Source organism: Nematostella vectensis, chromosome 12, assembly GCF_932526225.1.
Source record: "Nematostella vectensis chromosome 12, jaNemVect1.1, whole genome shotgun sequence".
Classification (NCBI taxonomy): domain Eukaryota; kingdom Metazoa; phylum Cnidaria; class Anthozoa; order Actiniaria; family Edwardsiidae; genus Nematostella; species Nematostella vectensis.
The window spans coordinates 13,386,912-13,414,258 of NC_064045.1; the positions used below are offsets into that span (position 1 = coordinate 13,386,912).

General features: G+C 43.4%; 1 protein-coding gene and 1 long non-coding RNA gene across 4 annotated transcripts in view; both read left to right on the forward strand.

The window, feature by feature from the left end:
* LOC5520150 overlaps positions 1–27,347 on the forward strand; it is a 35,168-nt gene extending 7,821 nt beyond the window's left edge. Inside the window, exons 3-29 of one of the 3 annotated variants that reach the window (XM_048719893.1) lie at positions 327–2,962; positions 6,325–6,560; positions 7,689–7,946; positions 8,395–8,644; positions 8,940–9,157; positions 9,987–10,411; positions 10,960–11,118; positions 12,514–12,895; positions 14,524–14,571; positions 14,806–14,926; positions 15,552–16,091; positions 16,289–16,347; positions 16,660–16,866; positions 17,208–17,474; positions 18,075–18,257; positions 18,989–19,504; positions 19,707–19,832; positions 20,133–20,190; positions 20,352–20,463; positions 20,632–20,707; positions 20,977–21,085; positions 21,238–21,360; positions 21,914–22,623; positions 22,886–22,949; positions 23,984–24,087; positions 25,158–25,328; positions 25,637–27,347. In XM_048719893.1, coding sequence (XP_048575850.1) covers positions 327–2,962; positions 6,325–6,560; positions 7,689–7,946; positions 8,395–8,644; positions 8,940–9,157; positions 9,987–10,411; positions 10,960–11,118; positions 12,514–12,895; positions 14,524–14,571; positions 14,806–14,926; positions 15,552–16,091; positions 16,289–16,347; positions 16,660–16,866; positions 17,208–17,474; positions 18,075–18,257; positions 18,989–19,504; positions 19,707–19,832; positions 20,133–20,190; positions 20,352–20,463; positions 20,632–20,707; positions 20,977–21,085; positions 21,238–21,360; positions 21,914–22,623; positions 22,886–22,949; positions 23,984–24,087; positions 25,158–25,328; positions 25,637–25,846 — 8,368 coding nt within the window. In that variant the 3' untranslated portion in view covers positions 25,847–27,347. Of the gene's footprint in view, positions 1–326; positions 2,963–6,324; positions 6,561–7,688; positions 7,947–8,394; positions 8,645–8,939; positions 9,158–9,986; positions 10,412–10,959; positions 11,119–12,513; positions 12,896–14,523; positions 14,572–14,805; positions 14,927–15,551; positions 16,092–16,288; positions 16,348–16,659; positions 16,867–17,207; positions 17,475–18,074; positions 18,258–18,988; positions 19,631–19,706; positions 19,833–20,132; positions 20,191–20,351; positions 20,464–20,631; positions 20,708–20,976; positions 21,086–21,237; positions 21,361–21,913; positions 22,624–22,885; positions 22,950–23,983; positions 24,088–25,157; positions 25,329–25,636 lie in introns of all 3 variants that reach the window. The other 2 variants (XM_048719892.1, XM_048719894.1) reach the window with 2 other exon arrangements.
* Positions 9,485–9,794, forward strand: LOC125557359. The gene is made up of 2 exons (XR_007305243.1): positions 9,485–9,640; positions 9,687–9,794. It is a non-coding gene; the product is annotated as an uncharacterized LOC125557359 (long non-coding RNA).

The following is a 27,347-nucleotide window of genomic DNA, read 5'->3' on the forward strand; positions in this document are numbered from 1 at the left end:
GTAGAATGTGTTACATTTTATCGTACTCTTTAAATGTCATTCATAATTCTTTCTTGAAACTACCAATCTTATGCTTATTGTTTTAATTAGATGTGTGTGTGTCCTGATTTAATTAGATGTGTGTGTGTCCTGATCTACTGCACATTGTACTTATTTTCCTGGCATCTGCCCTCGATAACCCTTCAGTTATTTCAGATGCCAATACCCCTTAAATATTTATTCTGTATCTTAAAAAGATTGCATGTAAGCTTAGTAGCAAATAAAAGGTTGTTGTTTTTCCCTGTGACGCAGTCTCACCTCAACATTGTCATGTTGTCTTTATTTAGGTATGAATCTTCCCGAGATCGAGAACCAAAGGAGCCAATACGAACTGAGAGTGTTATAAAAATCGCAACGGAGAAGAAGGGCGACTCGGCGGACGATCAGAAGTCGAAAATTTCTGAAGATTTCCGATCATCCGAACGAAACGGAGACGCCGATCGAGGATCCCGAGACAAACCCGACTCTCGAGCGATGTCAAATGAAGGAAGAAAAAGCCGAAGTTACGAAGGATCCCCAAGTGAGACAAGTCCCTACAGCCGAGGATATCCTCCGACGACACACCGGAGTTATTCCGAACAGAGCACCGACCCGCGAGTGAGCTCGAAATCCGAGTATTCGTGGGCCGATCACTCACGACCACCCTCCGAACATTCTCGACTGGGGTCGGAAAACCCTCACTCGGTTTCGGAAAATTCTCGGGTAGTATCAACTGCAGGGATTTTTTCGTCAATGCCAAAGCTTACTCCGATAGCTCCCCGAGGACCTTCCGGCTCTTATCCTGCTGGTGCTCCAGATGTTAGCCACAGAGGGTCTCCATTGGGGTCCCCCTGGAGGGTCCCATATCTCTCCTATGCAGGGCCACGCCCAGATTACCCGCCCTCTTCTTTAGAGACTGTAAGCCTCCATCGAGGCGCGCTGGAGAAGGCCAGCGGTGATATGACTGAGAGACATGCCCATAGGCCGACGTACGGTGCGCGGGCCTTTGATAAGGAAGACGCTATGGCAGCGCGGGAAAGCTACGAGAAACAAGCGCGCGCAACCTACTACTCACATGCGTTGGGGGAGAGGACGAGCGAAATGCATCCTGGGTACTACCAGGCACATGGCCACACGCGAGTTCCTCCGGCTCCCGAAAAGCGAACTGATCGCCATGTGAAGGACGGAAAAGATTCGGAGGATACTCGGATGCTTCCCACCGAGTCAACGCGCGGTGCGAGTCCGCCCGAGAGGTTCTCGACTAAACACACAAAAGATTCGGAAGTGAGCGGAAAAGTCGACAAGCACGAAAAAACTAACAGTGGTCACAAAGACCAAGACACTATCATCAGAATTTCAAACTCGTACAATAGGAACGAAAAACCGGTTTTACCGGATAATGTCCGTTATAAGCTCGGTGACGACAAAAAGGGTGCTTTAAAGTCGGACAAAGTGACGGTTTACCCGAAGCAGGGAATGGCGTATGTCGTGTCCGTTCGCGAGAGTTCACAGAAAGTTTCGGACTACTTTACGAACGGCACCCGAACTGAGATACCTGCAAAGCCAGATGTGAAAAAACCTGAAGCCGCTTATCGATCGAAGCAGGGCCCTGAGAGCTCAAGAAAACCGGAAATGGCTGACATGAAATCGAGGCGTGATGCGGAGGGACCTGTTTCATACAGTGACTATCACAAACGATTTACCGAGACCCTCAACAAAGAGAAGCAGTCCGGACCGACGAACGACTCCAAGAAGAGCAACGACAAAAACAACAACGCCTCCTTTGATATGTATTACGGTGGTTACCATGGTGATAGGTCACGCAATCGCATCACGCTTAGTCAGGACAAAGTGTTCGTTCCGCCAAACGCGACGTTCCAGATGTTCGTGAAACGCGAGCAGGAGATGGAGCGAGTTCGCGCGGAGTACTCGCGTGATTCGAAGGAACCCGCGAGAGAATCACGCAATCTCTCAAACGAATCACGCAAAAGTACACAGGGTGAATCAAGCAACGTCCACGAAGCGCGAAACGTACAGGATTCTCGAAACCCTCACAGTGAGTCACGTGTGTCTGATGCCGAGTCACGTAACCCTCACGCCGAGTCACGCAATCCTAGAAGTGAATCACGCAGTCCTCGCAGTGAGTCACGCATTCCTTATGCAGACTCACGTATCACGCATAACGAGACACGTAATGCTCATACAGAGTCACACAACCCCAACATTGAGTCACGCCTTCCTCAAAACGATCCACGTAACCGTTACAGTGAGTCACGCAACGACTCACGTTATATACCCACCGAGTCACGCAGTCACCCAAACGAGTCACGGGGTCACCTCAGTGAGTCAGGCAGTGTGCAGAGCAAGGACAAAGAAAAAGAGGTGAGTACTGGCGCGTCTGTTGAGGACGCGAAAAGACCTGTCGTGCGGACGAACCCGAAGACCTTAGAGAGACGAGTAGAGAGCTCGGACGACGACGAGTTGAAAGTGATCGAGGAAAAGACTGATGAGAAAAGCGGGAACCGTCAATCTCGAACGGAAGAGAATCGTCCTTCCTCGCCACTCTACCCTAATCGGCAACAGCGTATTGTATCTCCGCCATCCGGACGCAACTCGGCGCGCAGCTCTCCGTACGCACATTATGGTACGGGCTTCCCCGGGAGACCCGGAAGTGACGTCACAGGCCGCGAGGGACTTGATCAGCGTCTTTATCAGGCTAATAGCATGGCGGCCTATCAAAATGCAGCTGGACTGTACGGTGCGATGCAGTATCCGCAGATCGCCGCACATATTTTAAACGCTGGAGGTATACCGCTTGACCCGTATGCTATGTACCGTGGGCCACACATGATGGACCCTTCCATGCAGGGGCTCGCTCAGGATCCAGTTACTGGTTCCATTATGATGATGCCTGACGCGTACCTGGCATTGCTGAACCCAATGGGTATGTATGAGCTATTCCATATACGGTGATGTGCGCTAGAAATAGGGGGGGGTGATGAGGTATGTATGAGCTATTCCATATATGGTGATGTGTGCTAGAAATAGAGGGGGGGGGGGTGATTAGGTATGTATGAGTTATTCCATATATGGTGATGAGTGCTAGAAATAGAGGGGGGAGGTGAGGTATGTATGAGATATTATATATATGGTGATGTGTGCTAGAAATAGAAGGGGGGGGTGATTAGGTATGTATGAGTTATTCCATATATGGTGATGAGTGCTAGAAATAGAGGGGGGAGGTGAGGTATGTATGAGCTATTCCATATATGGTGATGATTGCTAGAAATAGAGGGGGGAGGTGAGGTATGTATGAGATATTACATATATGGTGATGTGTGCTAGAAATAGAAGGGGGGGGGGGGTGATGAGGTATGTATGAGCTATTCCATATATGGTGATGTGTGCTAGAAATAGAGGGGGGTGATGAGGTATGTATGAGCTATTCCATATATGGTGATGTGTGCTAGAAATAGAAGGGGGGTGTGATGAGGTACGTATGAGCTATTCCATATATGGTGATGTGTGCTAGAAATAGAAGGGGGGTGTGATGAGGTACGTATGAGCTATTCCATATATGGTGATGTGTGCTAGAAATAGAGGGGGGTGATGAGGTATGTATGAGCTATTCCATATATTGTGATGTGTGCTAGAAATAGAGAGGGGGGGTGATGAGGTATGTATGAGTTATTCCATATATGGTGATGAGTGCTAGAAATAGAGGGGGGAGGTGAGGTATGTATGAGCTATTCCATATATGGTGATGTGTGCTAGAAATAGAAGGGGGGGTGTGATGAGGTATGTATGAGCTATTCCATATATGGTGATGTGTGCTAGAAATAGAGGGGGGGTGATGAGGTATGTATGAGCTATTCCATATATGGTGATGTGTGCTAGAAATAGAGAGGGGGGGTGATGAGGTATGTATGAGCTATTCGATATATGGTGATGTGTGCTAGAAATAGAGAGGGGTGATGAGGTATGTATGAGCTATTCCATATATGTTGATGTGTGCTAGAAATAGAGGGGGGGGGTGATGAGGTATGTATGAGCTATTCCATATATGGTGATGTGTTCTAGAAATAGAGGGGGGTGATGAGGTGTGTATGAGCTATTCCATATATGGTGATGTGTGCTAGAAATAGAGGAGGGGTGATGAGGTATGTATGAGCTATTCCATATATGTTGATGTGTGCTAGAAATAGAGGGGGGGGTGATGAGGTATGTATGAGCTATTCCATATATGGTGATGTGTGCTAGAAATAGAGGGGGGGTGATGAGGTATGTATGAGCTATTCCATATATGGTGATGTGTGCTAGAAATAGAGAGGGGTGATGAGGTATGTATGAGCTATTCCATGTATGGTGATGTGTGCTAGAAATAGAGGGGGGTGATGAGGTATGTATGAGCTATTCCATATATGGTGATGTGGGGGAGAGTGATGAGGTATGTATGAGCTATTCCATATATGGTGATGTGGGGGAGAGTGATGAGGTATGTATGAGCTATTATATGCCTTCAACTCGACCATGTCTGAATCTGCGCTCTCGTAATTCAGCTTTCCAGCTGCAATGAGAGTGATTAGCTACTCCAATTTATTTATTTATTTATTTTATTTATTATTTCCATATATGGTGATGTGGGAGAGGGTGATGAGGTATGTATGAGCTATTCCATATATGGTGATGTGGGGGAGGGTGATGAGGTATGTATGAGCTATTCCATATATGGTGATGTGGGGGGTGTGATGAGGTATGTATGAGCTATTCCATATATGGTGATGTGGGGGGTGTGATGAGGTATGTATGAGCTATTCCATATATGGTGATGTGGGGGGGGTGATGAGGTATGTATGAGCTATTCCATATATGGTGATGTGGGGGAGGGTGATGAGGTATGTATGAGCTATTCCATATATGGTGATGTGGGGGAGGGTGATGAGGTATGTATGAGCTATTCCATATATGGTGATGTGGGGGAGGGTGATGAGGTATGTATGAGCTATTCCATATATGGTGATGTGGGGGAGGGTGATGAACAGACCATGGATAAAAAGTGCTTCAATGGAGCACTTAATCCCATTGGATCCTTGTGAAATTCGATTCACCCTACTGTAAAAGAAAATGCTTTTTCATATTGCTATATCAGGAAATAATTTATAATTCTTCGATATTTCAATATTCAAAATATAGCCAAAGCAAGAGTACCAAAATACACTCCTTGATAGCAAACATGAACAAAAAGTTAAAAGATTTCTGCATCACTTTTGCGAGTGTCCTAGATTTGCAGCTTGTTTATTCTTGCTCAGCTTATTCCATCGCAAAATGGAAAACATATTTTAAACAACTCCCAAATGTCACCCTGATCAATGATGCGAGGATTGTTTTGACGTTAATGATGTTTATCTCATTATAAATACCTAACTATAGTATTTCTTACCAATTCATAGACTTGTTTTGACAAATGTGAGACTTCTTGGAAGATTATATGATGATCCATAGAATTAATTTCTCTTACAAGGACGTGTTTACTCGCATTTATTTCCCGGAAAAAGGCTTTCGAAACTGTCTAAAGGTTTCGTTACTTAGTGCGCTAGTGACTATTTCTATACAATCAAATGACTTAAAACATCAGTTAATTACGAACCTATAAGAGGTAAGATTCACTACGTATTGGTTTATAAGCAAACATTTTACCGGATAACGTCACACAAGTCTCTATACGTTAAGATTTGAATTATCTCATCTAGAACTTATTTCGTATTCTAGGCAATAATGTTTAAGTTTACGCTAGAAAAAAATAAATTAGAAAATCTGATGGAGATACCCAGTGAGTTCTTTTAAAAATATAAATTACACATTAGAATCTTTCTTGACAATACCAGAAGAAATAGTTCTCGAAGTACAGAATTTCCTACATAGGTGGAGATTTGACTTAGTACTTTACTTTAAAATGTGATGTTTCGGCTACTCCTTGTTCAGCTGCTGTGCAGACGTACGATACAGATGAGATGAATGAATCGCCCCATCTCTCTGTCCTAAATATTTTTGAAATGCACATATTTTTTAAATGCACAGACTTAAAAGTCTGTGCATTTCATGAGCGAACACACGTCAGTTACATTTTCATTTTCGTCGCTTTGTCGATTTTTAATAATTTGATATTCTATTTAATGGCTGTTTTTACCTATTTCAGATATGGTTGCACTTCAAAATCTATGTATCGTAACCCACATTGGTTTATGGGTGACGAAAGCCGTGCAAATGTTTCCTTTCACCGTCCTCTATATTTTGGTCTCATTCCAGTCGCCTCCGAGTCTCCGTACATGATGGACCCCGCGATGCTACAGCGGTTTTACGCCATGCAGCAGGCGCAAATGGATGACCCACGCTGGCAGCAGTTCTACCAGTTGATGAGTCAACAACAGAAACATCTCCACGAGCAGCAGTACAAGCATGATATCATGATGCAACAACAAGCAGCCATGGCTAACTCACCTTTCTATCACTTATACCAAAAGCAGGTGGAGGTGCAAAGAAAGGTAAGATGGGATGACATGCCGTAGAAGCTACAATAAGCCCCCCCTTCCCCCGGTAATTCAAAGGGGTACTTTAATTGGAGCCTAGCTCTGTTGCGCCCTCCGCACTAGTATAACTGGTGGAAATTCAATAGATAAATAATAACATAGTCTTCTAGGGGCTAAAACAGAACTGAGCAAATCGAAAATATCTGCTTAAGGTCTTAGTAAAGGTAAATTTGACACCACTGTTTGTTTTTGTGGTTTTTGCAAAACCTGTATCAGTAGTTCTTAAACTTTATTTTTGCAAAAAAAAAAATTCCATAAATCGCATTCTAAGACGGCTTAAATGGGCCTTTGCTGTTTCCCGTGACCTGTTGACCGTGAATTCACGCCAAATATTTGACTTTTCTAGCGTATTATTTTGAGGCGAGAACTCGAGCTTGTCGGGCGTAACCTCGCGACGGGTTTTAAGATATCGCCTTCAAATTTTTGTGATCTGATAGATAATTATGCCATGTCATAAAGTGTGTAAGAAATGTTCGATTTTCTACTGGAGATCGCTTTTATAGCAATTTTCGTGTCCAAATTTCGCCAGAAATAAGAGTTCAAACTTTGATTCGCGATATTTTGTTGACAGTGTCAAATAACAAGAATTGCATGCGCAATAACGCGAAGGTGCATTACGCTCTAGAGTAAACTCAGTATTTTTAAGTTTGAGGCCCCAAAACTTAAACACGGAATTAGCTATCGCAAAAGTAAAACTTGCAGGAGATGATTCAATCTTTTATCTTTTATTTGATATATAGTTTGTACATGTAGTGAAAATTGCGGCGCGACAATATTTTTTTTCCCGCGGACACGTCGTTTACCTTTACCGAGACCTTAACCTAATAATAATTCGTGTTTGGTATGTTTTTGTTCGCCGTAATGATAAAAAAGCACCCTAAACGGCGTTACCAGGAAGAAGGTTAACGCTAACCCAGGGATGAATATCATTTTGATCCCATCAAATGCCGAGATAGCCATATCTATCCCTGGCCCCTGGGCAGGGATATTTGATATTTTTACCTGTTTCGCGTGCGTCCCCCCCCCCCCCCCCCCCCGACTCCTTTAGACCATTGATTAATATGGTATCCTTTCTCGGCTCAGGATGAACGGGAGCGCAGGGAGTCTGGTGAACAGCGGTCAAAGTCCCGAGAGGAGCAGACCAATCAGAACGAAAAATCCGAACAGAAGGATGATGGGAACGGGTCAGCGGAAAGTAAACCGCTGCAAATGCGTCCTAAAGACAAAGAAGCTACAAACGAGCAGTCGAGATCACGTGATAGTGAGACAACACCGACGGTAATTGAAAATGGAAACCGGGATGAACGGACTGTGGATGAACGGAACGACAAGGCATATCAGGTAGCTTTGTCTGTTGTTCCATTTCTGTCTCATCTCTTTTGTTGCCTCTTTTAGGATCACTTGCAGACAAAGTCACTACTTCCGACGAAGTAGTGACGAAGTTTCATAATACCTTTTATCTCTTTGATCATACAAAACACAAGTAACACAAGAGTTCACGAACCAGAATCCAAATTTTAATATTTGGTGTATCATTTTGCACATTCTGCACTCGCTAAAACAAAATAGTAGAAGAAGTCGAGCTCTCGAACCAGTTTTGAATCAGACTCGCGAGCGTTCTGCCAAATTGTTATGTTTGGTGAATCATTTTACAATCATAACATGGTTTTATTAAAATGTTGTTTATCTTGCGAACTTGTTAAAAAGTTTTATTGTCAGTGAACAAGTGAGCATACCTTAACCACACAAAGCACTTCCTTGTTCAACCCTATTCAACACTTTCTTGTAGTTTCAACAGTATCTACTCCAAGGGGGCTTCGCAAACTCCAGATTTCCCTTCACAAATCTGCCGCCTCCTCGGGACCCCCCTCGAAACTCGTCTGACGTCCCGCGGGATTTATCGCGAGTATCCCGCGAGTCCACGACAGATCTTGGTAGCATCGCTTCCGGTGCAACAACAGATGGGCAACAGATTGCCGCCAGCAGTACTGCTGAGCAGCGGCTTGTTCCTCAAGTGACTACTGATCATGAAAGACGAGGTAAAGCGTGACCTAGTGCAAAACCGTGAACTCCACGATAATTAAAACTCGTGAGTTTGAGAGTTCGAGTTGTCGGAGTTTTGCTGTTTTAGTTCCCATCAAGCGCAACCCGTCAAGATTTCGTAATTATAACTTCTCATGTATTCTGGTTCTCTGAATGGAACAATTCATCATAAATCCCATTCATTGTGCGTCAGAAATTACCTTTCGCCAAGACCCCGTGGTCACCCCCCTTCTTTTCGTTTTCTGTTTCCCCGGCAGAATAAGACATTTTTTTAAATTCACTGTCAATCAGAAATTACGTCTCGCGAAGACCCAGTGACCACGCCTTCCCTAGTCTACCCGCTCGCAAGAAGCATCACCGCAGGTATACCTCCCGCCAATCACCCTTATGACGTCACAAACGCTGGGGCAATGCGCACACAACACGTAGCAAGTGACGCCGAGAGCACACAGCAACAGCTGACGGAGAGAAAGAGATCCGGATCACTTTCGCCTTTACTGGTCGCCGAGGTAAGAACAATCGGTATATGAGGGCTGATTGGCCATGTTCGAATTTTCAGAAAGTGTGATAGGATCTCTAGAAGCTCTGTAACAGTAGCGGATCTTCGGGGGTGGGGGGTGGGGTGGGGGTTAACCTCCCCTTGGGCTGCCTTTTTTATTGTTTTCATTGTGTCTGTTCAGTCTGTTCATTCTAAAATAGTTACGAAGGTAAAAGGTTGACGACATGTTTTGGGTCTCTATGAAAATACGAGTCGTGGAAACACGAGTAGCTTTTTAAAAACAAGGACCGTAGCAGGCAACGTAAGATTAGGGTGGGGGGGGGGGGGGGGGGGGGGGAATAGAGACATTGAGAAAAACTTTGGGTTGCACAGCCACTCCCCTTCTTGTCATTTCCTTATGATTTTTTTTAATATGTGGGGGGGGGGGCAAATGCCCCCAGTGCCCCACCCCCTGCTATAGCCGTGAAACAGGAGTAGCTCCGTGGAAACACAGGTATGAGTGGACCCGTGAAAATATGAGTAGCTCCGTGGAAACACAGGTATGAGTGGACCCGTGAAAATATGAGTAGCTCCGTGGAAACACAGGTATGAGTGGACCCGTGAAAATATGAGTAGCTCCGTGGAAACACAGGTATGAGTGGACCCGTGAAAATATGAGTAGCTCCGTGGAAACACAGGTATGAGTGGACCCGTGAGAATATGAGTAGCTCCGTGGAAACACAGGTTTTAACACTGCATCTGGATGATTTGATTTTTTTGGACTTTAATACAGTAGACAGTATAAGCTATATTATAAGTACGTTATATCGGTTGTTTAAACATTTTTGCACACTTTTTAGGTGGAAAAGCTCCATCAAGATGACGAATTGGAAGTTGTACGCGTGGGGAGTGGTGAAGGGGGGACTTATTCCGATCAGTTGCATGACCACTCCCAAGGCATGGAGCTACTCATGTCACTGGCCGGAGAAAGACACCCGGGCCCCCTAGAGAGCCCCTCGAACCGTTCCGAGATTTTCTGGACTGAGGACTCTGGAGCGGAGGAAGATTTAGAGATCCGGACTATTAACTCGTCGTTTAGACCACTCGTTAGAGAGTTTGATCTGCACGACAAGGAGAACTCGTTGAAACACTCGCTGGACAGCGTGAAGAGTGAGGAGGAGAGGAAGAGGATTCGTGAGAATATCGATCGGTTACGTAAAATTGCAAAGAGACGAACACGCGAGGAGCGATTCATGTTCTTCACGAGAAGCAAGGAGTTGAGAAGGTGGGCCGACGATTATAGCTTGACGTTGTTGCTCACAGGCGCGCTAACCTAGAGGGGGGGAGGGGGGGTGGTAAGAATGACTGCGCATCCCCTCACAGCAAGTCCTGGGTACGCGCCCTGGCTGCTTATTTGATTATGATTGCAAAGGTGATGATGATGATGACAATGGTAGCGTTGGTGTAGGTGATAGGGGCAGATATTGCTATAAAGATAATAATGTCGAAAAATAATAGCGTAAGTAAATGCTTTTTATGACCTCCATCTCATTAAACAAATTAAAAAAAATTTTAATTAATAGAATATAAATTACGACGTAGGAGTGATGATTATGTATGTAGTGATTGTGGTAGTAATGGCGATAGTTGCTTTGGTGATTGTAATGGTGGTAGCGGTAATTGTGGTTGTCATTAAGCGAATGTCCGGGGTAGTGGTTTTGATAGTAGTGTTTTTTGTTGTACTAGTGTTTATTTTTGGGGTTGTGCGGTGGATGTTGGTGGATAGTAGTAGTTTAATGTGGTGGTCATTGATCATGATTATTTCCCTATCAGTCCTACCTCCATCGTAAGTAATGTGACAGCGTCAATCAACGAGATGCTGGAGATGAACGTTCTCGAGAAGGACATCAGAATGAGGCTGGCTGATCTGCAGAAAAAGTACCGAGAAAAGAATCGTGAGCTCGCACGCCTGCAGCCCCGAAACAAGGACGGGTAAGTAACGTGTGAACCAGACTTAGGACGGGTAAGAAGCGTCTGGACCAGACTTAGGACGGGTAAGTAGCATGTGAGCCAGACTTAAGACGGGTAAGTAGCGTGTAAACCAGACTTAGGACGGGTAAGTAGCGCGTGAACCAGACTAAGACGGGTAAGTAGCGTGTGAACCAGACTTAGGACGGGTAAGTAGCGTGTGAATCAGACTTAGGACGGGTAAGTAGCGTGTGAACCAGACTTAAGACGGGTAAGTAGCGTATAAACCAGACTTAGGACGGGTAAGTAGCGCGTGAACCAGACTAAGACGGGTAAGTAGCGTGTGAACCAGACTTAGGACGGGTAAGTAGCGTGTGAACCAAACCTTGAGGACGGGTAAGTAGCGTGTTAACCAGACTTAAGACGAGTAAGAGGCTGTGTGAACGAGACTTTAATTTTGCCGAAGCTCCGGGAACGAACGCGATAAACAAAAGGGCTATGGACGTTTTCCGGGCTCAAGGGGGTGCCAGACTAGCGGAACAGGAAACAATCGACGCACGGGCTCAAGGGCGTGCCAGACTAGCGGAACAGGAAACAATCGACGCACGGGCTCAAGGGCGTGCCAGACTAGCGGAACAGGAAACAATCGACGCCCGGAGAACGGTCTAAAGATGTCACTGGTTTCTTTTATATGCCTTGAGCACACACAATATAAATGTCTAGTTTGTATAGCTATACTATTCTTTGATTTCGAAAGGTCAATCAATGCCATTTTGCGACGCCTTGAGTTGCCGAGGATAGTCTAGATATTTATGGAAATGTTGGGAAGATTTGCAGTTTCTTGGTGTTACGGAGCACCAGCACCAAAAACGCAATAGAACAAAAGCCAAAAACAAAGACCTTAGAACGAGACAATGGAATAGAGTACACAGGCCTTGAGCACCAAAAACAAAGCTCTACGTAACACCAAGGAATACACTCTCCAAGGAATACACTCTCCAAACATAAAAAATGTATTTTTTGTATTGCTCTGCTTTGGATGATGAAAGCTCGGCAAGGTCATTTTGCTATCAAGTGAAAGTCATAGGAAACAAAGCCTGCGTAGCGGCGCTTAAAGGAAGAAGCAGGGGTGCGTGGGTTGGAGAAAATCGGTGTTAGCGACCTCGGAAGGCTGGGAGGGGGAAGAATCTCCCCAGTCTCCCCTGGCGGCAACAGACTCCTCCCCCCTTCCTCTTAGCGCCGCTACGCAGGTATAGGAAACACCATCTTAATGCGCTCTAACGTTACTGACAAGTCATGACAATTAACGAACATGGTTGTAAATTGATTTTACCTTAAATACTCCCATACCTATAAGCCTATACCCTAACGCAAACTTTATTATGATTGTTGGGAAAATAAATTGTTTAATCTTGCTAGGAATGGTGACGGTAACGGCAAACACACCCCAGTCAAACGCGGCCCAGGGAGACCCCGGAAGCGGAAGTACTTCGGCGCAAGCACTAGGAGTGGGAAAAGCACACCCGCCTTGAACGGCTCGTTCTATGACGCAACACGAAGCGAACGCAGCACGCCTATATCTCGGTCCCAATCTCCAGGAATGCGGTCCGTGACAAGCGAGGAGAACCTGGGTTCGAAAGACTTTTATGAGCCAGAGCGTAAGAGGAAGCGCAAGAGGAAGCACGTCCAGAACGTTCCGGAAAAGATCGATAAAGAGTCGGAATGCTACGACAAGGAATCGGACCGGGATACCGGGCTTCTGCCGTCTCCTCCGCTCATCCTCAGTCGTTCGGAAATTGAGGTAAGTGTACCTTATAGGGGGGGACTCCGATAAAAACAGACGGGGGTGATCGTCGGCAAAATCGATTTCAACCTTAAAGCCCCATTGGCAACCAAAGTGATTGTTGTTGTTTTGAAATAGCGCCATTGTCTTCCGAGCGATTTGATTTGAGGACTATAATACGTATAATCATTCACTGTTACCGACACTCGAGGTGCGTGTTTCTTATTGTTTTCGCCGGTGAAGAAAGCTTTCCAGCCACTGTTTCCACAGTATTTAGGAAGACAAGAACATAACGTAACGTAGAAACGACCAAGAATGCGTGCTTCAGGATAAGGATCATTGACAAATAAAGATTGATGTCATTGGGAAAGATGTTGGTTTATTCCTAGTCTCCTTCGCAGTCCCCAGCGTTTGGAGCGCTTTGTGATTCCGACCGCTGGGGTCTGCGAAGGAGACTAGTTTATTCCACGCGATCACTCAAACTCGAAACTATTCTTTGTTTTTTCACTGATAAGTACTATAAGCCAGAAGTCGAGGAGAATATATGCCGAACACACAGGAAATATAAATTTCATTGCTAAGATTTGCAAATTCGACTCACGGCAAAACTTCTACATTTTGCTTGTTCCTCTTGCATTTTCAGGGTTGCATTGAGGCTCGCCTTTGAATCGAACCTGCTATTTTCATTTCCTCTATATGTGAATAAGTGGCTCAGGAGTCTGAAAAACTTTGACTTCCAGGAAAACTAAACCCAAATTCCTTTGTAGTCGTTGTGATTGTTATCAGCAATGAGTGCAAGATACTGGCATCGACACGATGGGCAAGATACTGGCATCGACACGAACGCAAAAAAGCGAAGTACTAAAGCAAAGATTGTTCTTATCTTGTGTTAAATATACTCATAAAATGCAAAAGGAATTCTGTATTGTTCTGGACGTCAGCGAATGATTAATACAAGTTTTACGAACCTTTTTACAAACTTCAATTTTCCGTGACCTTCGGCCTTCGGCTCGAGGTTTCTTAAAAGTTTGAAACAATTTGTAGGCAGCGCTAAAATAGAGCCTCGATTTGGTAAAGGATTGGTTGCTTATGGGCCTTTAAGGTATGGTACTTTGGGCGATGGCAACAGAAATTCTTAGCTCTAAAGAGATCGCGAATTGGGTGTGGTCGAAGAAAGTTTTTACCCTAAGAGATAACAGAGTCAGAAAAAACAAACGTTAAACACCCCCCTTAGGAATAGCAGTTGCCCCCCCCCTCCCCCCCCCCCCGGGCCACAGAGTACAAAATACTTTTTCTTCATGAGCAGCCACAAGAATCCCAAACAGAATGTCAAGTCTATACGAGTATATGCCCGTGAGGGGGACCCCACCCTGATCACGTGACGAAATGATTATCCCTCCGGTTGACACCCATGTTGGTAGTTGGAAGATGGTGATGTCTGTGTGCAAATTAAGATAGAAAAAGTTTCTTGATTGATCTAGTGACCTATTACCAGAGGATCTAAGGATCCCGATTTGAACTTAATTGATCCGTTGTCAGCGAATTTCTACCCTGGACCCCACCCTACATTTTTCTGTAGACACGCCCCTGTTGAGCGGCGTCTTTTTTTTTCTGTTATTAAAACTTAATCTCGTTTCTGTTTCTAGGAACTGAACATTAAACGCGGAAAGAGTAAAAAGAGCCTGCAAGATGAGGTATGAAATGTTCTCAGGTTTAACGATATTATTTAAGAATGACTTCATGGTGTACTTCATATAATTAAGGACAAATCTAAGATTACATTTGTCCCCCTTCTTGTTTATCCTTGTTCGTGATATTTTCTACTACCCTCTTTTCATTTATTATAATTACATTATTTTTGTGACGCTCTGATTTTCGTAAAAATAGTCGATATTAATTGTAAACTCATGAAATAATGAATTTATCAGATTGTCAAGCCGATCAAGACTAAAACGAAGCGCCCTGACAGAACCAAGTCCCCGCCCACTATCACTCATCACCCGGCGAGTTCTGCAATGTCAACACTCATCTCCGCCATTGCACCTTCAGGTCTGTCTGCCTGTATAACTTGTCTGCCTGTTTGTCTATGTCTCTCTCTTTGTCACGTTTATCTCTTTCTGTCCGTAAGCCTGTTTTCCGTTGCTAATCTTATAACTAGCGGACTTGCGCTAAGAGATCACATGACTGTTTGGGTGGCAAGCTAGCGCGGGCTCCATCCCCCCCCCCCCCCCCCCCCCCATTTAGGGGATTGGAAATTCCGGGGGGTGGGGGGTTCAAACGCCCAGGAATTCCCATAGGGGAGGAGAGGAGGGGGTAAAATGCCCTTTTTCATTAAGAGTTACTGTATTTATTTTTTTCCAGGGGGTTGGAAATTCCAGAGGGGTAGGGGTTCATACCTCCGACCCCCTCAATTGGGGTGGTATGGATATTTTCTTGAACTACACCTTACGAAAAAAGCCAATTTTTTTTTACAGAAAGAGTTTAGTTTCATTCAAAGAGTTAATCTTTTTTTGTTGTTTGTTCACTGGTGTGATAGGCGCAGTTATTTCTGATTTTTGTTTGTTTGATTACTTTGTTTTGAATTTGCCACCCAGAAAGGTCACGCTTTCTCTTAGCGAAAGTCCCGTATTTTAAGCCCTTCTGACCCGGTCCATTTTATAATGGTTATTTTCAGGGTTTGAAGACACATCAAGTATCGATAGCGAAAGCCTCGCTCTTTCATTATCCTCTTCCCAAAGCCACAAGCCGAAAAAGAGCAAGAAAGAAAAGAAGAAGAAATCAAAATCAAGTATCGACACAGAAGACATAGAGGATAACACTATCCAAGATGGGAACCCCCGTTCCTCCTCTCAAGAAAGCCCTAAACTTAAACCCAAGAAAGTTAAAACGGGAAAGAAGAAGAAAAAGTCAAGTACGGAATCATTTCCATCTGTACCCACTAAATTCGAATTCCCGGATGTTAAGACTTTTATGGATGAGAACACCACTTCAAGTATGCCCCAGCAACCGGCTGCCATGGAGACGGTTGCCAAGGAAGAAGATGAGGTTTTTGTGGCATATCGAGGGGGTGGGGCGTTAGACATTTTGGCGGATTATGCGAGCTCCGCTGAAAAGCGAAAACGGCCAGAGGGCTCACCGACCAAATTAGAAAAAGTCAAGCGGAAGTCAAAGCCCAAAAAGCCATTCCCTGGGTTCCCTGTGGAAACGGAACGCGGTAAGCTCGTAGATTCTTTTCTTGATTCTTTTCGTACATCTAAGTACAAGCTAAGACATCGTTAATTCACTGGAGACACGGGACAACTCACGACCGATTCGGGAGATAAGTGATAAGGCGCAGGCGCTGCAAAAGCCAATTCCTCCATCTTGTTTCTCGTTTATTTAAGTCCGTTCTATATCGTTCTTGTTTGTTAGATGCTGAGCCTATGGCAAAAAAGAAAAAGAAGAAGAAAAAGAAGTCTTCGCAGCCTGAGGTGAGCTGCTTTCTCATTTTGTATCTCGCAGATGCTACAGTTGTTTCAATATGATTTCCGTTTTTTTTTTTTAAATAATAATAACTAGGACATCTCAATTAATGAACCGTGTGTAACGAAATTAGGGAATACATGCTAACTGGTTGATTTGTGAAAGCTGATACTAAAAATTATATCTAAAAGGACTAGTCGAATCTTCAAAGAAATTGCCCATGTTTGCTTGCATGACTGCAACATGTAGATATATACATAATAGTTGTGTTTGTTAGCTGCGGGCACGTGGTTGGATGTTGACTTCTCCTTTGTTCTCAGAATGAGAGCCCTTCTAAGAAAGCGAGCCCGCCACTAGAGCAGCCCGCCGCTGAGCCTGCTATTAAACCTGAGCAAAGAACGGAACCGGAAGCAGAAAAACCCCAGGAGCAGACCAAACCGTCACCGGTGGTGCAAACGGAAGTTGAGACGACACTGGAAAACATGGAACAAGAAAAGGAACAGGAACAGAAAGGAATGGAAGACCAGGTATTGGATCACGTCTTATGACTGTTTACAGTGCGACGCGCGCTACCGTGGGTACTTTGACAGTTTTGTATTCTAAGCCAATGAGAATGCGAGAAACGTGGTGTGTAATTGACATCAACGTCACTATCAAACCAGCGTGTCAAGAAAATGTTGTAAAAAAAATCCTCCTAGGTATAAAGTTCATGGCAATCAAAATAGTAAGTATCGCGTGCTAATTTGCAAACTTTCTTAAAACTTTATCCTGGGTTTTATTTGACAAAAATCTAGCGCCCTTTGCTTACCGAAAGATAATGATCATTTTAAATACACTTTCAGCATTAAGTTGATTGATTCTCTTTCAGGATACGGAAAGAGATTCCGAGAGCACACCTCCATCATCCGGTGGGAAAGAACGACGGACTAAGTCCCGTAGCAGTTCCCTGAAAGACGACCTGTCACCCTTCCTCGTGTTTGGCGACTGGCAGCCGAGACGCAGCGAGCGAATCTTTATCAATAGCAGCGTCCCAATCACTAACAACCCAGACTGTAGTCCACTCGCCAGCCCAACGGCAAAACCTGGAGATTTCAACTGGCCCAAAAAAAACAAAAAGAGCTTGAAGGGGAAAAAGGTATTGTCCTATTATGGCAGGTTTTTAGGTTAGTAGTTAGACTACAACTGGCCCAAGACAACCAAGAAGAACTTGTTTGGGGTAAAGGTTTTATGATGGCAAATTTGTAGGCTAGGGGTTAGATTACAACTAGCCCAAAAAATCCTTTTTCTAGAAGTTCATGAATTATTCAAGATTTTATTGAGATCAAAAAGAGGGTCGTTCTAGAAGACTTTGAAGGGCGTGACTTACACTTGGGATGTTAAGATTAGAATTTTGAAGATAGATCATGGATAGCACTGTCTTCATCATTAGCCTGCCCGATAATGAGTTAGAGAAAGTAAAAAAGTATCGATTTTTATCGGCAGAGTTTGGCACGAAACTTTGTATTGAGCGGGTCATTCCGTGACTTCATATGATTTGGCTACCAATATTAAATAAAAAAACGAGATGTGTTTGTGAATAGAGCTCTTTAAATGCTCAAGTGCTTTGTCTTGAAACAGGTACCGTTGTTAGATATTTGTTATGCTTAGTCTTTGAGAATTATATCAGATTATGATGTTTAGTCTTCGAGTATGTGCCACATATTTCAACAACGTGTAACTTGTAACCTTTTCACAGTCAAGCAAGTCAAGCCATAGCGACCTTGAGTTTGGTGAAGAGGAAAACGAGAGTCCATCAGCCTTGAAATCCGTCAAGTTGAAGAAGAAGAGTCCTTCGAAAGCCAAGAAGCGAAGGACGTCATCCTCTACAGACCCTGACTTTGTGATACGTACACCAAGAAGGAAGGCTGCCAAACGCGGCGTGAGTGTCTTTAAAGAATGTCGATATCAACTTCTCCTTTGTATTGTTTACAATTGAAAATACGCTATTCATTTGCAAGAAAATTTCAAAATAGCCAAAAAATTCTGATACTTTACTAATGATTTTTAATTGAACGTTTCTCAGTTGCTCTCTTGAATTAGCCGATGAAAATGGATTCTTTTTGTGACTCGGCATTGAGCGGGAGCATAAAATGGCGGCATGATTGGCCTTCTTTAATACTAGAGACAAAGAGATTTATTTGCGCCCCCCATTTTCATCAACTTTATCGTAACCACCAACACGATTATAATCATTGTTATCGTCTTGGCTACCAATACTTATCATCATTGTCATAAACGTCGACATGCATTTATTCAATTATGTTATCCTCCTCCTCATCATCATCTTCATCATCATCGTTATCATCATCATCATCATCATTGTCGTCGTCGTCATCATCATCATCGTTTTCGTCATCATTGTCATCATCACTATCATCATCATCATTGTCGTCGTCGTCGTCGTCATCATCATCATTATCATCGTTTTCGTCATCGTTATCATCATCATCATCTTCATCATCATCGTTATCATCATCGTTATCATCATCATCATCATCATTGTCGTCATCGTCATCATCATCATCATTATCATCGTTTTCGTCATCATTGTCATCATCACTATCTTCCGGCATCGTCATCATTATCTAACATTAGCAATGTTCTCTTCAGTTGAACTACGAAGAGGAAGAGGAGGAAGACGATGAAGGAATCGAACATCCGCACGCTGAAGACGAAATTCTTGATCACGAGCTAACAGATGAACATAAATATAATGAAGATACAGCCGAACCTCCCAAGGAATCAGAGATGGATTTTGATGCTACAGAGACTACCATCACTCCCCCTGATAGCGGCGCGTTAAAAGACAAAACCCTTGAGATCGAAGAAAAGGTAGAAGCTAACAAAGAAGAGAAGTCCTCTGAAGTCAAAAAAGAAAAAAAGCGGAGACGTAAGTCGAAGAAAGAGGATGACAAAGAGAAACCAACGACTTTGGGGTCTGCCAGTGGGGGTGGTGGCGGCGAGACAAAGCTGAATGATTCTAGTGTAGTGAGTGATGTTTCGCTCAAGGAAGAGAAAACTATGTTGGTAGAACTGACGACTGTTGATCAGGTGAAAGAGGAGACGCCAGTTGACGTAGCTGTGGTAACGAGTCCCGTCGCACATCCAGAATGCAGCGAAGAAAAGGTTAAAGATAACGATGAAATTATGTTTGAAATACCGGAGAAGGCTGAAGAGGCAGATAAGGGCGAGGAAGCATTTGCTATGAAGGAAGACGCTGAACTATCGCAGACAAAAATAGGAGATTCGAAGGTAATATTGGACTTCGGTTTAGTGATAGAAAAAGTACTCCATTTGAAACAAATATTTTGGAAAAGGTTAAGGAAAGGTTAAAGATAACGATGAAATTATGTTTGAAATACCGGAGAAGGCTGAAGAGGCAGATAAGAGCGAGGAAGCAGTTGCTATGAAGGAAGACGCTGAACTATCGCAGACAAAAATAGGATATTCGCAGGTAATATTGGACTTCGATTTAGTGTTAGAAAAAGTACTCCATTTGAAACACGGAAATGCTTATTCCCGTTAACTCTTTCATTTAGCAGTACCCTTCTTGATCTGTTAATAAATCATGCGCTTAATTTTTTAGGAGTTTCATAAGAAGGGAGTTTTAGGAGTTTCCTAAGAAGGACTTGTTACTTACTAGAGTTAAATAGAGCTATATTCTAAACGGATTGCTATTTATTATATAGCAAAAAATCCAGTCGCAGCTCATTGACACTTTTGAAAATATGTTTATTACGATTTGATTACCCAGGAAAAAGATGCTAGCGAGTCCACCGAAGAGGAAGATTCCATAGACGAAACACCTGAAGGTATAATATCTTGTTTATATTTTTATCAACATACAGTCTTGAACTAGGAAATCGTCGATCGGTGCGTCCTTGAATTTTTGTTGCCATTGCTCCTTTCTATGACATTGTTTCTATTATGTTTACTTTCCTACTATTTTAAGACATTTTTATTGGTTCCACAGAGCCACCTTTCACCTTTACCAAGGAGGAGTTGAAGAATAACACCCAGATGTTGCTTCCGGTTGATCGATTGTTCTTTCGCGGACACATCCAGTTTTATCAGGAGCCTGATCTGTAAGTTTTGAGTCCACTCTCTCCCCCGACGTTCGTTACTTTTATCAAGTGTTCTTCTGTGGACGCACCTTATATGTCCTGACTCCACTTTCCCCCAGCATTCTTTACTTCCCTTTGATCAAGTGTTTCTTTGCAATTGGCTTAATCATGTTTGTATTTTCGTGCTAGTTTTGGCATTGTACTGAATGGAGAGAGGGGTAGAAGGCCTCATCTGCGATCAACAGATCAGCTTCTCACTCAAGCGGTAAGGCCGACCAACATGTTGCTAGGCGATATTCACACTTATCAGCCTTTAGACTAAGGTGTCTGGGTCCGACATTAGGGGACTTCAGATTCACGACGGGAGAGGGACGACGACTACACACTCGTCGTATTTCTCCCCGCGCAAAAAAAAGAAAAATGCGGTAGCGCGCGCGATGAAATCTTGCGTGTGCGCCGTCGCTATGACAGGACGATAGGGACTTTGGGTAGAGTTTTTATTGACAGCATGTCCTTTCTTATCATGTGCGGCAGGTGAAGGACATTGAGCCACTGTCCGTCGCGTCTTTGCCTGTCGGGACTCGCGTCTGTGCGCACTGGAGCCCTCAGTACCGGTGCTTCTACCCTGGCAACGTCATAGAAGGTAACACATTGACGCTACTTCCTGGGAACCGCAAATTTGTCACAATCGGTGATCAGCAGAGCTACAGACAGGAGGGCTTTCAAATACCCCAAATTTATGCATGGTTACTGTTGTGAAAAAAGTGTTTCACGTATTTTCCCACTCCTTCCTAGCTCCTCCCGATGAGAAAGAGCAGCCCGGGAAGGTCTGGATCGAGTTTGATGACGGCGACAGTGGGATCTTTCCGTTAGACGAGATCCGGCGAATAACGACCGAGTTTGCCGTGGGAGTTGAAGGTCGGTGGTGCGTTACTTGAAGGACTACATGCACGCTTGTGCTAAGAAAATTTGAAAAAGTTTTACAGTGTATAAAAATAACGCTTATTTCTTTCAAGTGTAATGGGTAGAAAGGAACCAAATTTTGTGAAATGGATGATATGCCCATTTAGTTGAAAGCTTTATGTGCAATATCATGGTTAGATAAACATAAAGCTTGTACTGGAACCTCAAAGCACTCTCTTTAATCCATTTCCATCCGCTCGAAGTGAGACGTTCAAACCACGATATTATATTCATCTGGAAGATCTAAGGTCATTTAATAAACCTTCCGTCCAAGTTTCAAACATACCTTGTTCCAGGCTCCCGTTTTCTTATACTCAAGCGTTTAGATCCCGAGTTTTTTTGCAGTGTTGTCTTGTTCAGTGCTGGATACAGGGGGGTAAAAAAGCCATGTCTGCTTGTTTTGTATAAATTTCCAGATAAAGGATGAAATGTCATGTGAAGACCCTCTGATCCACCTGTTATAAAATCCTGGATCCGATCCTAGTCTTATCGTTGATTTCTCAAACAGGTGTTGAATCTGACGTGATTGCCCCCGAGAGACGACCGCCATCACCCTCTCCATCATCCAAGAAGAAGGACGAGCCATCTTTCAAGAGCAAGGATGACTCAGCCTATCGCAGTACTACAGAGGAGGCTTCTGGGAACGAAAGTGCGGAGAACGTCCCTACGAGAAGACAAAAGGGACGAGCAAAACGACGAGGGAGACTAAGTACGAGAGAGCGTCACTTAAGCGAGGCTACCGACTCGGACGGGCCGAGGGACAATCATGAAAGTGATTTCGAAGAAACTGTTTTAAAGAAAGAAACTTCCAAGAGTGATTTCGAGAAAGTTGACGGAAATAATATAAAAGAGCAGAAGCGGGAAAGACGAGCAAAAAGCAAAGACGCTTCTTACGGCTCGGATGACGCGGAAAATAATTCCGATCATGTGAGCTCGGCCAGACCAAACCGAGTTAGGGCTAGTACTGAATCGAAACGCGCAGACGAGGAGACTGAGCCCGAGGATGCGCCTCTCGTCATCACAAGACCACGTGGCCGCCCTTCCCGCTCTAACTCCGACCTCGACTTGAGGAAGAGGTCCCTTACTTGGAGCCTGACCAATAGCAGTACTCGTGCCAGAAGCGTCGGGGGCGATAGTCCGTCCCAGGATGACGACGATAGCGGTTCGTGTAGCGATGCTTTTGATGATAGTCCACAGGCGGAAATGAAAGTGTTTCAGGTGAGTTGCTATGCATTTGTACAGCGGAGTTTGGCAGGGTTGGTTGCGCGAAGCTTTATTGATGCGCAACGCCGCTTATTGACTATTTTTATTTGTTTATTTTTTATATAAAATATAAAATATTTATTTAAGATATTTTGACAGAGGTGCCAAGTTTAGCAAAGCAACTTATCTACGGCTATGGGTTTTGTCACATAATTTATGGTGACGTGGCTTTGGATCTAGCTTACTGTCGTTACGATAATGCCTGTTTATCTTGTAGCCACGTCTCGGGAAACGAAGAAGATCGGAACTGGACAGACTGAGGCAAGATTTAAAATCGTCAGGTACAGTTCTGAGCCGCGAACGTTCCTTATTTTATTTACCCTAAACAGAACCGAGTCACTCCCGAACAGTACCGAGTCACTCCCTAACAGAACCGAGTCACTTCCAAACAGTGGCGAGTAACTCCCGAACAGTACCGAGTCGGATTTAGGATTTATGGGATTTATAAGGCTTCTACCACTATTACACATATGAAATAACGGTAAGGTTGACACAACAGAGCACGGCTCCAACTCAAGTGTAACCTCGGTTAGTAAGCACTGTCACTGGGGGTGGTCACTGCCAGAGGGTTTATTGCCTCCCCAGTGGTTCTTTTACGTCCCTTCGGTTCAGGTTTAGTGTAGCACAGCTTGAAGAGACGGGACCTCCGGTTTAGTGTCCTTATCCGAGAAGACTGGAAACACGGGAGAATAACTTCAACTCACTTGTGACAAATTCGATTCAAGGCAGGAACCCGGAAAAAATCCCCAGTTTGAGCCAGGATTCGAACCTGGGCCACAGCGGTGAGAGGCCGACGCGCTAACACACTAGGCCACCCGTGCTTCCCTAGGCCACTCCTAAACAGTACCGAGTCACTCCTAAACAGTACCGAGTCACTCCCAAACAGTACCGAGTCACTCTCGAACAGTACCGAGTCACTCTCGACAATACCGAGTCACTCCCGAACAGTAACAAGTCACTTCTAAACATTCATTCCTGAATCGAACCGTGTCCCTCCCGAACAGTACCGAGTCGCTTTCCCTATCGTAGATTGCAAATCAGGCTTATGAATACGCTTTGACATTTGGCTACGACACGAAAAAGTCGCTTATGTCTGAGATGTATTGAGTAGAGTGTCGTAGTTTGTATTCCGGGATTAAAGCATAGTTTAGATGCCGTTCTTTTTATGTAAAGTTCCAAATGCATATACATGCAAATGAGTCAATTGTTTTCATCTTCATTCACATGTATTTATATTTGAAACGGCACATGGAAAAAACGGCGTCTAAAAAATCTGTCTTTCAGCCTTTATAATGACACTATCCTTACACGACAGGTCAGCTTTGGCAGTGGTCGGGAAAGGGCACACAGAATAAGCGGAAAGGCAAGGGCCGCAAGAGCTTCTACAAGTCCATAGCCCGCGGGGACGAGACTATTTCGGTGAGTTTGAGATTTACTTAAAGAGGCTGCTTTACATTGCCTTATGATGCATTGCAAAATGTGCATGGAAATCCCGGTTAAACACCCTTGTAAGCTTGGAACCAGGGTAGCTTTCCTGTGCTTAATATGATAAGTGGTTGTATTATGGGTTAGAAAAGGGTTTTTTCTGTAAGTACCCGTGACCATCTCGCGTTACGTTAAAGACTCTGAATCCGACTTACATGACTTTGTTGTTTTTTTTTACTAGACTAGAATGACTAGAGAAACTACAGATTTTCAAACATTACCCAATCACTCTTGATCTGTACCGAGTAACTCCCGATCAGTACCGAGTCACTTCCAAACCGCATGCCATTTCAATCATGTGTTGATTTATTTCTGTGTTGTTTAAGTCTCATTTTGAATATTAAGATATCTTATCGTTTTGAAATCATTTAGCAAAATAATAGAGTCAATTGCATTGTATGAAGTCTCTAATATTACAATGAATTTATCGGTTTATTTTGCTACTAAAATTTACATTTTTTCGACAGTAAAAGATAGTCTGGTATAGCCTGATTCCAGAGTCTTTAATAATGTAGTTTAAAACATGGACTCTGTACAGATGACAGGCTAAAAACAGAAAATAAATTGCCACTATTCTGCTGATAGCAATAAACATTCATCCATGCGATATCGTCTAACCATTGCTCACAATAACCACTGATAGACATAACCACTGACAATAAAGTTATTGATCTTATGCGCAAATTAACCCACCCGCACAACTCAAAAAGCTAAAGCTAGATCACGTGCTTCAGCAATCGGCATAGGGAGTTAAGAACCAGGTCCAAGGGAGGGAAATTGTACTAAGTTATTTAAACCCTGGAAAATTTGACATACCTTACTATGAGTAAGAAGGGTTCGATCCACTTTCCAGAATTCGCAAAATTTGTGAGGAAAACATAAGAACGCAACGAGAAACATTTTTTTTGACATTAGTGTATTGATATGGACCCCATCCCGGCCTTACTAACACCAATAGTCGTCGCTGATTGGTTTAACTATAATGTTATATTAACCTATCATAGGTTGGGGAGTGTGCGGTGTTTACCTCTAACCCCTCCAAGTCGCATAACCTTCCATACGTGGGCAAGATTGAGAGTATGTGGGAGGGATGGAACGGCTGCATGGTCGTCAAGGTCAGGTGGTATTACCACCCGGAGGAGACCAAACAAGGCCGGAGACCGGGGGATGTCCAGGTAAATAGCCAGGAAATGTAGACTGGTATTGCGAAGTTTAGTATTCAGAGACCGGTTGATGTACGGATAAGTAGCCAGGAAACGTAGATTGCATTGCGAGAGTTTAGTATCAAGAGACTGTGTGATGTCCAGATAAAACAATGGCGATGTCCTGCATTTTTATAGCCAGGGCTATCTGGGTGAAAGCAAGTATAACTCCTCGCCATGTTATTATCACACCCCCATAAATTGTGTATTTTGGGGCTTGCTATATACTTTTTCTTGGCGTAAACATGTGAAATATGACGAAGGTTTTATTTTCACTCTAGAACTCTCTTTACCGCTCGACCCACGTGGATGAGAACGAGATCCAGACCATTTCCCACAAGTGCGAAGTCGTTTCGCCGGAGGACTACAAAGAACGTGTGACGTCACAAGATACCATGGCAACAAGAAGCTCCAGCAATGAGCGCTTTGGACGGCTTTTCTGCTGTACAGGGTCATATGATCCAAGCACAGAAAAGATCGATCCATTATGACCAGAGGGAACTTATTTAAGGCCAGAAACACCCTAAATACGGTTAGTTTAGTCGAGGCGTTTGTAGACTTCCTTGAAAAGTAGGGCAGTGGAAGAGAAAAACATCAACAAAGCATTTCAGCGCAGACTTAAGCTTTGTTTCTTTTTTTAGTGTTTTATAGACATATTTTCTTCGAGTAGGTTTTGGAAAGATTGGTTTAACAGTTGGTTAGAGTTTAGAGTTCCGTTTGATGTGATTTCTGCGCAGAAATCTGCACAATCCAGTCCTGTTTGCCGGGGTTTTTAAAATTCAGGTTTTTGTTTAGCGTTTTCATAGTTCCTGTGAGTTGACAAAGGATGTATATATTCGCTGTACAGTTAAAGTAGTATTATACGCGAAGTTGTTATCTGATTAGATAGCTATGGCTTTGGAAAATGTCTGGCAGTGCAAGAAGTTAAGCTCTGCCAGACTATACCCCTTAAAGGGATTCTGTCAGCCTTTCCTCCTTTGCATAATTTGCAGACAAGATAATAAAATAACCATCCAAAAACATGGATCAACTTCAGTGTTACAAATGCAAAGGGGTTACAGATAAGCCGATGCAAATTGATTTATTTTACTAGCTCCATAGCTTCTGGAATGACCTAATTGTGGCTCAGAGCCCCTTCAAATTAGCTCATAAAACAAAAACTTGCTTGTCTATTAGTATCCAACGACAGATTTCTATTTTACAAGTTTGTTTGGGAACGTTTTGATAGTTGTCCGGAATTATTAGGAAGAAATCTGCTGCTACCCTAAGTAACTCGGCACTCTTTGGGTAATTGACATTTTTCCAGGTACCATAATGCTTAGTGGAAGTTTACTTTTTGTGACTTTGATATTTGCAAAATCTAAAGAGATAGCTGAGACAACAGTCTTCGGGTATGATTTGTATTATCTCTTCCTCTTCGCAAAAGCCATGACGGTTACAGCTATGGAACTATGGAAACCAGACATTAGAATGGCATTCTTATTGAAACGGTATTAAGGCGGATTTACATGCGCCTATTTTGTTAATTTCTATTTGGCGTCGGCCCGATTTCTTAACATCTGCCACTGAGCATCAGAGTTTGCGTGTCGGGTCCGATTATTCTTTTCACTGGCCGAAGTAAAGAGCTCACAAATCGGTGCATATAAACCCGCTAATTTTTTCCGTCGAAGGTAATATTTCTTTATATGAATATCTAAATTGTAAATATAAAAGATATCTTCGCTTATTGCTCACGTGTTGCCTTCGAGAAACACCTGACAGTATAGGACCTTGTTATAGTTAGATAAATAAGCTATTTTTGATAAGGTTTGTTAATATGTATGTATTTTATATATAAATATAAATAGTAATAACTTGTACATAACACAGTCGCCATCACCGTACATACATAGAATTGTAACCATCGTTATATAATAAATATACAGCGAAAAGTTTAGTTTTAGAATAATAACAAAGATGAGAAATAATAAAAAGTAAAATAATGAAAAATAA